The 13,632-nt window shown below is 38.9% G+C and overlaps 1 protein-coding gene across 3 annotated transcripts in view; it reads left to right on the forward strand.

Moving 5' to 3' along the window:
* Nucleotides 1-1,023: 1,023 nt before the first annotated feature.
* LOC149281364 (activating signal cointegrator 1 complex subunit 1-like) overlaps nucleotides 1,024-13,632 on the forward strand; it is a 116,288-nt gene continuing 103,679 nt past the window's right edge. For 2 of the 3 annotated variants that reach the window (XM_089499375.1, XM_089499377.1), the window contains exons 1-4: nucleotides 1,024-1,138; nucleotides 4,667-4,766; nucleotides 5,634-5,731; nucleotides 11,149-11,327. In XM_089499375.1, coding sequence (XP_089355501.1) covers nucleotides 1,024-1,138; nucleotides 4,667-4,766; nucleotides 5,634-5,731; nucleotides 11,149-11,327 — 492 coding nt within the window. Of the gene's footprint in view, nucleotides 1,151-4,666; nucleotides 4,767-5,633; nucleotides 5,732-11,148; nucleotides 11,328-13,632 lie in introns of all 3 variants that reach the window. The other variant, XM_089499376.1, reaches the window with a different exon arrangement.

A 13,632-nucleotide genomic window follows, 5' to 3' on the forward strand; every position in this document is an offset into this window, starting at 1 on the left:
CACCTTTAATAGTTATTAATCTTTACAAAACAAAGTTAAAACAATCAACTACCCAGCATTGTATCATAATCATCCTGAAACACCGTTACAGATGATAAAGAAATAGCTGGAGAAGATTTTTTGACAGCTTATGTGACTTCACATCTTTTTTTTAATGTGGGTCCAGCAAAAGTTATCAATAAAGTTGACTAAAGACAATTTTCTCTTGGGCTCATATGACTAAACAACATAGATGGGTACAAATGGCTTCCTGTCATTAGTGAATTTTAACAGAATTCATCAAAATAAACCTTTTATGTTTAGCACACAACCTTGAGCCTTTAATTGCACTGTGCTATTCTGGAGCTTGCAAACAGATCTTGAGCATTATCGTTGCTTAGGGTTCCTAGTTGCTTAGGGTTCTTTAACTTGCAGCTGAGTATACAAAACTACTTGTTCAGTTGTCCAGTGGTACCTGTTTTCATAATATCCCTATGTAAAGAGTGATTCAGTCTGTCATGTGTGTCTGTGGCCATTTGGAAGGTTAAACATAATGTGAATAAATAAGTACAGGGGTATGCTAGCTATTAGCCCAATAGGAGCCTGTTAGTGGGGTAGGTGATGTCCCCTTTTAGGACTTTCATAAGATTCACTGCTATTGTAGGTAATGCAGTCAATATAACCTATAGCCTCTACCACGCTAATTTAAATTGATTTGTTGTCAATGACACTCTTTCTTAATATGATTACTTGAGAAAAGGACAAGGACTATCCCTCAGTTCAAATATAAACATGGCAATATTTGGTTATGTGTAGTGAAAACAATTCTTTTTTGTTATATATATATATATATATATATATATATATATATATATATATATATATATATATATATATATATGTCTTCAAGTGAATCTCTTTTTTACACTACATGTGCATATTTTCAACATGAAGTCAAAGAGGGCTAAGTTTCACATAGCTGCTGTAATGTGGTAGGAAACATGTTTGTAACATAATATATCTTGTGTTCCAGACTTCTAAAAAATGGACGTTTTGCGCCCCACTCTTATTAACATCGGAGGACGAATATACAGGAAGAACATGGTCCGTGAGACCGAGTACCGAAATGAGGAGGAGGAGGAGGATGATTTCTATCGAGGTAATAACAATCGTATATTGGTGACACTGGATAATAGAGGCAAACTACCTCCACTTTGACATTACACTATTTGTGCCTTACTCAATGATGATACGTTTATAGTGCCTTCTTTATAATGGTCACACTATCATCACAAAAGAAGTTTGATCTAGGATTTCATTGTAAAGAATTATATTTCTGATATGAAGGTAATTTCACCAGCAGATTACACATATTTGACTTGTGGACTGTTACTCACTAAAAGAGATCTGTCACGTCAGATCTCCTTTTACAGTTTAGTACACTAAATGCAGTGGTGGGATTCAGCCGGTTCGCGCGAACTGTTTCTTAATTATCCTATTATAGGCCGCACTTTCCCCCCCACTTAAAGTGGTTGTGCAGCCTATAACCCCGCTGCTGCCGGCGGCTCCACCAACTGAACGGGGCTGTCACCACCCACGAAGGTCACTGAGTCGCGCTGGCCAGTTGACTCAATTCTATTTCGGATCAACGGGGACGGCTTCTTAAAATGCCATCCCTGTCGATTCGAAATAGAAGTGAGTCAGCCGGCGCCGCTCAATAACTTTCGTGGGCGGCACCAGTGCTGCTTAATGACCTTTGTGGGCGGTGCCAGCCCCGTTCAGTGAGGAGGGTGGGTGGAGCCGCCGGCAGCAGCAGCGGGGTTGTCTGCATCGCACAGATGTTTGACAGCGGGAATCCAACGGTCAGGTAAGTTGAAGTAACTGGGGGCATGCTTGGCAGTGGGAGGCTGGGACAAAGATGGCTATGGGAGACTGGGGGCAAAGGCAAACTCTGTCCCTGGTTTCCCATAGGCATCTTTGTCACTAAGCATGGGACTATGGGAAGCTATTTAGTGACAAAGACGCCTATGGGAAACTGGGGACAGAGTTAATTAATGGGTCTGTGTGCATGTGAGAGAGACTGCCTGAGTCTGTGTGTGTGTGAGTGAGAGAGAGACTGCCTGAGTCTGTGTGTGTGTGTGAGAGAGAGAGAGACTGCCTGAGTCTGTGTGTGTGTGAGAGAGAAAGAGACTGCCTGAGTCTGTGTGCATGTGTGAGAGACTGCCTGAGTCTCTGTGTGAGAGAGACTGCCTGAGTGTGTGTGAGACTGCCTGAGTCTGTGTGTGTGTAAGAGAGACTGCCTGAGTCTGTGTGTGTGTGTGTGAGTGAGAGACTACCTGAGTCTGTGTGTGTGTGAGAGAGACTGCCTGAGTCAGTGTGTGTGAGGTTTTTATTTTTTAGTGCGAAATCTCGGAAGTGGTTACTAAAAAAATTGAATCCCACCACTGACTAAATGTACATATGTAGTGTATATAATACACTATATGGACAAAAGTTTTGAGACACCTGACCTTTATACAAACAGGGACTTTTATGACGTTGCATTCTAAATACATAAATATACGTTAATATGTAGTTGGTCCTCCCTTTGCAGCTATAACAGCTTTCTCTCTTCTGGGAAGGCTTATGACACGATTTTGTAGTGTTTCTGTGGGATTTTTCCTCATTCATCCAGTAGAGCATTTGGGATATTGAAGAGAAGGCCTGGCTTGCATTCTCTGTTCCACTTCATCCCAAAGGTGTTTGATGAGGTTTAGGTCAGGACTTTGTATGGGCCAGTTAAGTTATTCCACACCAAATTCATCACCACATCTTTATGGACCTTGCTTTGTGCACAGGAGAACATTCATGCATTCCATTAGGTAGCATTTTCCTGGAATCCACCGAACCAAGATTCGTCCATCAGACTTTCACATGGTGAAGCCTGATTGATCACTCCAGAAAACACATTTCCACTGCTCCAGACTCCAGTGGCGGTACAATTATTATTATTATTATCTTTTAATTATATAGTGCCAACAATTTACGCAGCGCTTAATACAATACATAAATTCAAGGGGTATGACAAGACGAGAATTGACTGACTGAGACAAACAATATATTAGGTGGAGAGAGCCCTGCTCACAAGCTTACAGCTTGAGAGAATGGGGTGACATACATAAGGCACAGACAAAGGGTGAGAGGTAGTGTGGTGGTTGTATCAGTGACAAGAAAGTTTTAGCAGCTAAGATGGTATGCTTCTCTGAAGAAGTGGGTTTTGAGATGCTTCTTGAATGTTGGGAGGGAGGGTGAATGCTTAAGGTTCGGTGGAAGTAGATTCCAGAGATATGGGGCAGCCCAAGTAAAATCTTGTAGACGGGAAAAGGAAGAGGTGATAAGTGAGGAGGAGACCTCGCCTTAGCCCATGGGAAGAGCGTAAGGATCAAGTGGAGATGGAAGGAGGAAAGATAATGAGTTCAGTTTTAGAAAGATTAAGTTTCAGGTAGCTTTGTGACATCTATGAAGAACTAGCAGACAAGCAATTGGTAATACGGGACATAAGAGATGGAGAAAGATCAAGAGAAGACAGGTAGGTTTTGGTATCATCTGCATATAGATGATACTGGAGGCCGAATTAGTTGATTAGTTTGCCAAGAGATGAAGTATAAAGAGAGATCCAATAGTATTAGAATGGAGAAGTGAACTTTTGCTTTGGCAGAGAGCAAGTCATTGGAGACTTTTGTTAGAGCTGTTTCAGTAGAGTGAGGGGCTTTGAGACTGTAGAGGGTCAAGGAGGGAATTAGAGGAGAGGAAGTTAGTAAGGCGATTGTACACAATCCGTTCAAGCAACTTAGAGGTAAAGGAAAGCAGAGAGATAGGGCGGTAGTTAGTCAGACAGATGGCATCTGAGGAAGGATTTTTTAGAATGGGTGTGATTAGCGCATGCTTGAAGGCTGTTCCAGATGATAGAGAAAGGTTAAATAGGTGGGTAAGTGATGGAACAAGGGATGGACATAGAGATTTTGTGAGGTGTGATGGGATGGCTAGTAGCTCCTTCAGTTGTAGGGAAAAAGGCAGTTAGTATGGGATGAGTGGAGAGAGTGGTGGTGGATGGTGTAGGAGGGGGTTCCATTCCAGCGTTCTGTAGGTCTACAATCTTGCCCCTGACATCTTTGGACAGCTCTTTGGTCTTGGCCATGATGGAGAGTTTGGAATCTGATTGATTGATTGCTTCTGTGGAAAGGTGTCTTTTATACAGGTGACAAGATGGGATTAGCAGCACTCCCTTTAAGAGGGCGCTCCTAACTTCAGCTCGTTACCTGTGTAAAAGACACCCATCTAAAAGACGGGGATCAAATACTTAAAATGCAAATCAATTTATAACTTATTTGAAAGTTATTCTGGATTGTTTTATTGTCTCTCACTGTTCAAATAAACCTACCATTAAAATTATAGACTGATCATGCCTTTGTCGGTGGGCAAACAAAATCACCAGGGGGGATCAAAATGTTTTTCCTTCACGGTACATTTTTTAAAAAGTTTTTAGTATGATGTCAAACACATTACATACTGCAAAGAATTTTGAAACTGTAACAATTGCAATTACAATGTTTGCTCTCCAATGTAGACCTTGCCTTTACCTTTTGTTTGAGATAATGTCGACTGTATGTAAACTTTTCTGTCGACCTCATTACGTTTTATTCTGCAGAGCCAATGCAGTGTTTAGATGAGCCTTGCGATGACATCACCGTGGAAGAGACCGAGAAAGGATTCCAGAGTAGATTAGAGCTTCCCAGTCCACTATTCAAGTAAGTAATTTTTTAGTTTTTCTTTCCTGCCTTGGGGGTTCATTGCACCAGAGCAAAAAGATGTCTTTCCTCTTAGGCTTGCATTGTAAACTCAGATTTGTTTTTGATTTTCTACATGTTTTACTGTATTATGCATTGGCAGGACCATCATACCTTATTTTGCTGGAGAGGCTCACTAAGCTGACTCATTCATTAGTATAGTAAATGGTTTAATATAGGGCTGAAATAACTAATCGATAAAATCGATAATGAAAATCGTCAACGATTTTCATTATCGATTAGTGGAATCGATTTTTATCGATTTTATCCTTATATAATCGGACCTGAAACAGAGATCGTATTATAACACTAGAATCCAGATCCCCCGCAACGCTGCAGGGGACCTGGATTCCCCTCACTGTCGGCCGGTCTCTCACTTCCGTCTCTCTCCCCCCTCCCATACACTGCTCTGCCTCTCTCCCGACTCCCTGGTATTTTGTGAGTCTCCGTTGCTGACAGGCACTTTCACTGCAGCTTCATAGAAGCCTCAGCGTAAGTGAAGGGCAGTAATGGAGGCTGTCTGTGCACATCGTGCAGACCCCCACCGGCTGACAGAGAATCAAGGTCTCCTGCAGAGGATCATCCTCTCTGTCAGCTGGTGCATCGCACAGACAGCCTCTGTTATAATGTTTATTACATTATTTTAAATAAAAAAAAATTGCATTTTTTATCCGATTAATGGAAAAAATAATCGGCCAACTAATCGATTATTAAAATAATCGTTAGTTGCAGCCCTAGTTTAATATGCTGATTTGCTAAAAGCTGGTTTAGTAAATACCCCTCTTTTGCTTAAAGGTTTAGTAATAGCACCTGTGACTACTTTTCTAGGTACATCATAGGGAAAAAAGGGGAGACCAAAAGGAACCTGGAATCAGACACACGTACCGCTATCAGCATTCCTCGGCCTGGGATGGAAGGAGATATTGGTGAGTAGCACAAATAAGTTTAAGTTCTGGACTGCCCTTGGTGCAGAATCACACTGCTTGGTGTAGTATGTCTGTGGTTCCCTCGTGCAGGACACACTTGTCTTACATTTCAGTTCTTAGGTGCCCTTGGGGCAGGATGAGAGTTATATGTTCATACTGTTTTTTCCTTATCTCAATTTTTTTTTGTATGGTATAATACTAATAATAACCTTCAAACGCTAATTTATAATTTTAATGTGAGCCTGTGGCTTTTTTCTTTGCAAAACAAATTAGACAGACTCCTTAGTGAACATCATTCCTGCAACCAGCTGGTTTTCTTTGTTGGCACAAGGTGGCGCCCTCTACTAAATGTTTCAGTGGAATTATTGGTAACCGATGGATATCATTTCTAAATACATATTATTTTTACTCTTGGTTTCTTGTGTTGCTGGACACATTGACCTTGATTTATGACATCAAAACTTAAGTTATTTATCTCACAATATTGGAAGTTACTTTTGTACTATATGATATATAATGGAGTTTAGCCATTGATGATGGGCTATAAATAAAGGGTAACTCTCCAAATATTCTTCTTCTTTATAATGGCTTTTTCTGTGTGCATATGTCTATTATCTTTGCCCAATCTATTAGTTTAACCATATAAAGGAAAGTCACAATGATATCATCATTATAAGACATTAAGGACTAAATAAGGTTTAACGCTTTTACGACAGGACTAGGTAGTCAGAATTGTCTGTTAAGTTTTATCTTTCTAGAAAAGCTGAAGTCATTATTATACTGCATTGAATACATTAATCTTAATTGTCCATAGGGACCCATGGTTAAGTTAAGGTCTATGGGAAAGAGACTTCATTAGCAGAGGCAGGGTTTCATTATCATTTTTATAAAGAATAAGTCATAAGAAGAGACTTGTTTTTTTTTTTTTAGTTTGGAATATAACCAAACTATCATATGGCTGTCAGATAACCCTCCAGATCTGCAGATAAACAACATTCCTTAAAAGAATATGAAACAAACCTGTTGTCTTTAGTGCTACACTACATTATTTGAACACAGTGTACACAGTATTTGAAGCGGAAACATATTTTTCATCAGACTTGAAAGTTTGTCATTACAAAATACTGTTTCAGATTCATATGAATTGCAATGCGTACAGATCTCTGAAAAAGAGGCCAGACCTCCACGAAACGGACAAAAACAAAGCAACATTTTTTCACCCCCACTCTCCGTACCGTCTTTACAGACTATTTCCACCTCCACTTCGGTGTCTCGCAGCTCCGCTTCTGTGTCTTGCATCTTCTTACTCCTCTCTTCCCCTCATATAAAATACAGTGTACCCAAGGAGGGCCCTATTTACCTAATGTAAGTATTTGTCTTAGTCTGTGAATTCTAGTTTTGTCATACCCCTTGAATATATGTATTGTAAGAAGCGCTGCTTAAATTGTTGGCAAGATATGAATACAAGATAATTATAATAATAAAATAACGCCATACAAACAGTATTATATATTAGTAGGTTTGGCAATTCTTGAATGTGTCAACATTTAAATGCAGGTCTGGAGCCAGATTTAGCCATATTCAGTCCTTTTTAGATCTGTGCCTAGTCACAGTCCTACAAGGACCACTGTATTAAATTGCTAGATCAGTTGCATTGTTAACATGAAGGAAGCCCTGCTTGTGGGCTTTTATCAACATCCTAAATATCCCTAGCCAGTGCCCCTGTACCTGCCATCTTTTCAGATGTCATCCCCATTCTCAAAGCAGTATCATGTCCTGTAGCTTGATCCCGTAATGGTGATTATCCTCCCCACAACTGATAGCGCCTCTATGGGTGGCTTGGGTAACTAGTAAAAACGCCGTGTGGCTGAATTGGCGTTATTATGGGCGTTTTTAGCAAAAAAAACCCAAGTGGAAACCTAGCCTTGCCCTTCTTTAGGTATGACCATTTTTAAGAAAACAGAAACCTAGAATTTGACAACAGATAAAAACCATTTGCCCCATCTTGTTTACCCAATGTTTCCTGTTGTAAAAATGGACGGTTAGCCCCTAAGTTAACACATAAATTAATTTTTTATTAAGAAAATCATCTTGAGGTGATTTTCATTGGGTTCTATTCCTTTCTATTAGACCATGTTTTTATTTCAAAAGTATTTCAGTTAAAAAGATATTTTGGGATGCAAAATATCCATATTTAATTATAGAGCAAATTCTCACACCAGTCAAATAAGTCACATTGTTTTGGATAAATCATTCATGGGATTTTATTATTGTACCCATTGTAGTTCATAGAAGGTCGGTCTAGTTAAAACGGCTTTAGTTTTTCCTTTTGGTTTTCAATTGGTTTTTATATAGACTGTAGAAGAGATATGAAATTCTAATCACAATTAAAATATATATATATTTTCATATTTCAAAGAAACATTTTATGAAGTCAGCACCAAATGCATAATTACCGTCGTCGTCCTGCTGTCATAACTTCTCAGCTTAATTAGGCATCAATTAAATTTCATTGTAGGTTTCACATTAACTGTTCTACGGAAATATTCCTCCAATTAACCCCTTTAGTGACAGAAGATGCTATAATTTGTTCTGTGTAGCTGACAATTCAGAGAATTGTTAAAACAATAAGCAGGGACAGTTTGCTAATACTTCTTTGCATTTCTGGAACAAAGCAATTCCTGAGCTGCTCATCCAATTATTCTGAAAACTGGAGTCCGCATTTAACAATATTTGTTGACACAGTGTTATCCATAATTATACATAGCGCAAAAATAAATATTTGATCTCCTCCTGCAAGCCTTACCCCTTCTTTACTGAGCATTTTTTTGTGCCCAAAAACCTAAGACTTTTGCTTAACCATGGTTGTCCTTTTTAATTTTTCATGCACCCGCACAAATTATATATTGTTGTTTCACGGACAGATAGATTTATACCAATATTTAGCATGAATATTACATTAAAATAGTGGAAATATTAGAAAAAAACACATTTTGTTTCTAATATTTTTACTATGAAAATAGTCCCCAAACTAGTTTAATTGTTGAAAATATCACAGCATATATTAATGTAAGTCTTTATTTTGAAAATACCCAACATGTGTAGGTTTTCTATGTTTGTTTTTTAGGGGGGAAGTTAAGGAGCACAAAATGGATCATGCTCTATCTTTTTCCAAACTTGAAATTTTCAAATTTTATTTTGAGAGGTCTATGTCTCATTTAGGAATGTTTAGCAGCTCACAGCCCAAAATACACCCACAAAAGTAAATATTTTTGGAGAGTAGACAAGTTATCTTGCCACTAGTTGTTCACCAATCTCTGGCGAAGGTGGGGCTGAAATTTTTTTTTTTTGTATTTTAAAAAAAAATAAGCCATAATCCCTACCTGCCCACCAGGAAAGGGCACCCCCAACTAAAACTGAAGACTAAGCATAATTATATATTTTTAAATGACTGCTTTCTGGAAGTTCAGTTGCGTGTGTACTTACCATCAGCAGGTTTAGCTCTATAAATGTTTTAATTTCTGCCAGGTTAGTGGGTTACCATGAATGCTGGTTAGCAAAAATAGCATACACATTTGTTTAGGGCTGAACAACTATATATATATATATATTTATATATATATATATATATGTATATATATTAATCGATAATGAAAAGATGATAAGATGAGGTTACATTATAACACTAAGATCCAGATCCTCCGCGGAGCTGGATAGTCCTTTCTGGCAGCCGGTGGGCGTCTGTACGATGTGCGCAGACTGCCTCCGATTCTGACCTCCACTTCTATGACTGAGTGCTGGCATGATATGACTTTCTGGTGCTCCATCATAGAATCACCGGCGGAAGTGGAGGGCAGAAGCGGAGGTTGTCTGCGCGCATCGCACAGGCGCCCACCAGCTTCCAGAGAGGAGGATCCAAATCCCCTTCCACGCTGCGGAGGATACTCCTCTCTGGTAGCCAGTGAAGGTCATAGAAGCTCTAGCGAAAGTGCCGGGCAGCAGTAGCGGAGGTTAACCGGCTGTCCCCACTAGACAACAGGGAGTATGGGGGGGTGTCAGAATGGCATATCAATGGGGTAAAATAAATATCAGTGGGGCAGAGTGACGTATTGGGGGGTAAGGCATATCAGGGGGCACAGTGGCATATAGGGGGATATAAAACAGATTGGGGGCACAGTGGAATATATAGGGGTTTAAGGAATATCGGTATAAGGCATATCAGGGGGGTTAAAGTGCTGTATCAGGGTGGAACAGTGGCATTTTTTAAAAAAGAGTGGCAAGCCTGGGGTCAAATGTGCATAACTGGGGGCAGGTTGGCAAATAAAAGGAAATATAAACAAAAAATGCTTTTTTTCAATCAAATCATTAAATATGAAAAAGTAGTTTACATGTGAATTAATATTTACTAGTAAAACTTTTTTAAGTATTACCTACTTTGAGAAATATTGTGTTTGGGTTCTTGTACTTTATTATGTCAGTAAAATAAGAAGGTAGTTAGAGAAATGCTATTGTGATAGAGATAAAAGGGTTAATGGCACATGTTAATGTAAATTTCAAGTTTTTTATTCTGATGTTTGTTTTTAACAACCAGTTTGTTCATTACATTATTTTAAATAAACATAAATTTGCATATTGGTTTTTTTTTTATCCGATTAATTGATTCTGAAAATAATCGTTAGTTGCAGCCCTACATTTGTTGAGCTATAAGATCCCACAAGCTGTCTGTGGCCGTCAGACTGCATTTGTGTCAAGTAGTCAACGCTGGCTACTTGTGCCAGCGTTGCTGTAAAGGGGGGGGGGCATTTGTTTATGTTGACATGCTCCCAGAGCTTATCATCGTCATATTAGATGTGTCATATTTGAGATCAATGTCTGAGGCAGTCATCAGACAGATTGCCAGATTATGACTCTGCCAGTTCAGTGTAGGCCTGCTTGGCTGTATACAATTTAGCCATTTTAGAATAGGAACTTAAATTATTTTTTTCCTTGCTACCTACCTAAGAACAAAATAAGCCACTCTTCAAATGAAACTAACACTCATTCAGTTCTTTATCATCTTATCAATGACCATGAGACTAAAGATCAACTTTAGACAAGACAATGTTTTGGCGTTGGTTTTTCAATGACACATGAGAACACTACGAGCAAGGAGATAGATTAATAGGAGGAGAAACATTGCTTTCTAGAAAATGGGGGTATTCATTCAAGAATACAGAATTGTATAAGTATGCAATCTGGATGTCCTTATTACGATACATCTTATATGTGTAGCTTTACTAAGTTCCCTAGGGGAGACTTCTAGAAGGCATTTGATGCTACCAAAGCCATGACATTTATAAGCAAGATTAAACAGGTTGTTGGTTTTATTTTTCAATGACAAACAAAAAAAACTCCAAAACCTTTACTTTTTCTTGCAGTAATTACTGGGCAGCACCGCAATGGTGTCATTTCAGCACGGACTCGAATCGAGCTGCTCGCAGAGACTTTTCGCAAAAAGCAGCCATTTACCCACTTCCTATCCTTTGCTCTCAACATGCCGGATATCCAAGAGAGATTTGCACAGTTTAAAGAGGAGGTCCTGTCAAAATGTTCTAAGGTAAAGAACCCCATTTATTATATGGCATCTAACTGTGCCCTTCACAAGTTACAATACAAATGAAGAACATGTTTAGAAATAATTGCGTTCTCATTGAGAGTATAGGTAATGCTAGTGAAAACATATAACTAGGGCTGAAACAACTAATCGATAAAATCCATAATAATCGATAATGAAAATCGTTGTCAACGATTTTCATTAGCAATTAATCGAATCTATTTTTATCGATTATAAAAAGAGGTTTTTTTCAGAGCAAATGCTCTGAAAAACTCCTCTCCTTTATATAATCCGACCTCAAACAGAGATCGGATTATAACACTAGAATCCAGATCCCCCGCAATGCTGCAAAAGTGATATATGGGAGGGGGAGGAGCTAAAGTGATGTATGGGAGGGGGAGGAGGCAGAGTGGTGTACGGGAGGGGGGAGGAGGCAGAGTGGTGTATGGGAGGGGGGAGGGGCCAGAGTGGTGTATGGGAGGGGGAGGGGCCAGAGTGGTGTATGGGAGGGGGGAGGAGCCAGAGTGGAGTATGGGAGGGGGAGGAGGCAGAGTGGATTATGGGAGGGGGAGGAGCCAGAGTGGTGTATGGGAGGGGGAGGAGCCAGAGTGGTGTATGGGAGGGGGAGGAGCCAGAGTGGTGTATGGGTGAGTTATAGTGGTGCATGGGGGGTATTATGAATTTCAGGGCATATAGGGTGTATAAGGCATATCGATATTAGGCATATCAGGGGGGCATAAAACATATCTGGGGGTAAAAGGTATATCAGGAGGCTCAGTGGCATATAGGGGGTATAAGGCATATCGATATTAGGCATATCAGGGGGGCATAAAACATATCTGGGGGTAAAAGGTATATCAGGGGGCTCAGTTGCATATCACTGGCATATAAGGAGTATAAGGCATATCGGGGCACAGCGGAATCTGGCATATAAGAGGTATAAGGCATATATGGGGGCAGAGTGGCAAGCTGGGGGTCAGATGTGCATAACTGGGGGCAGTTTGGTAAATAAAAAAAATTTAAACAAGGCTTTTTTCTCATAGTTTTTATTAAATATGAAAAATAGTTAACATATGAATTAATATTTACTAATAACTTTGTATTAAAACCTAGTTTGAGAAACACCATGTTTGGGTTCTTGTAGCTTTTATTATTATGTCAGTAAAATAGGAAGGTGAATAGAGAGAGGCCATTGCAATAAAGAGATGAAAGTGTAAATTGTATGTTTTTTATTACATTATTTTAAATTGAAAAAAAATTGAATTTTTTTATCCGATCAATCGAAAAAATAATCGACCAACTAATCGACTATTAAAATAATTGTTAGTTGCAGCCCTACATATAACCCTTTATGTTGAACACCCTCTCCTTTATTCTTCCTAATTGTTCCTATGTTTAATCCAGAAAAGCAAAAATGATCTGGAATGAGCCATGTATCGGCTGGAATATGTGTACGGAATTTAAAACGTTATTATTCTGAACACTGGTGAAAATAATGCATTGAGAATAATATACCAACAAAGAAACAGATTCAAGAGATATTTATTCACAAACCCATATGTCTCTAATTCTGCTTTTGTGGCGGTAGGTAGCATATGGATATATAGGAATAGATTGCAAGGCAGAGCAATTTGCAAAAAAAAGCACAGATCAAAAATGTAATCTCCATCAATTTACATTGGCAGCAGATGCACAGGCATGTGTCATAAAATCAGGATAAAGCCAACTCATACTTGGTATAGTAATTTGCTATAAAGAGAAAATAAAAAGAGAAAAAAATGAGTCCTTTTGTTATCGGTTGTATATGATATTTACACATTTGAATGCAGTTTGTAATATAAGTTAATAATCTGAATAAATAAACTGTTGGTGGGGAGATCTGTGTGCATTTTTCTCCATTTAAAACATTAATATTAATGTTTAGAACATCAAAGTAGATAAGAACAATTCAACCGATCTAGTCTGCACACATTTTTTGTGCTGTCAAAACCTGCAAACCTCTTTTGCTTGTTGGTCCTCTTATGCTCTGCATTGCCTTATATCTGTCCCATGTATGTTAAAATGACCTACTGCGTTAAGCTGTACCGCTTCTCGTGGGTGACTGCTCCAGTTTTCGACTATGCCTCTTTGTTTTAGCATTTCTCCTGCTTTGACACACACCATAACCCTGCTTGAATTTTTTGCTGCTTGTGTTACATTGCCTTAGCTGCAAAATTAAAAGAGATTGTTTTCCATAAACATAGAGGAAACGATCATAAGTCTGTTTTCCTTATTGGAAGCTTTGAAGTCTATTTACTAAGAGCTGAAT

Source organism: Sceloporus occidentalis, unplaced genomic scaffold (assembly GCF_023333645.1).
Source record: "Sceloporus occidentalis isolate IW3139 unplaced genomic scaffold, rSceOcc1.0.p SCAF_134, whole genome shotgun sequence".
In the NCBI taxonomy this organism is placed as follows: Eukaryota; Metazoa; Chordata; class Lepidosauria; order Squamata; family Phrynosomatidae; genus Sceloporus; species Sceloporus occidentalis.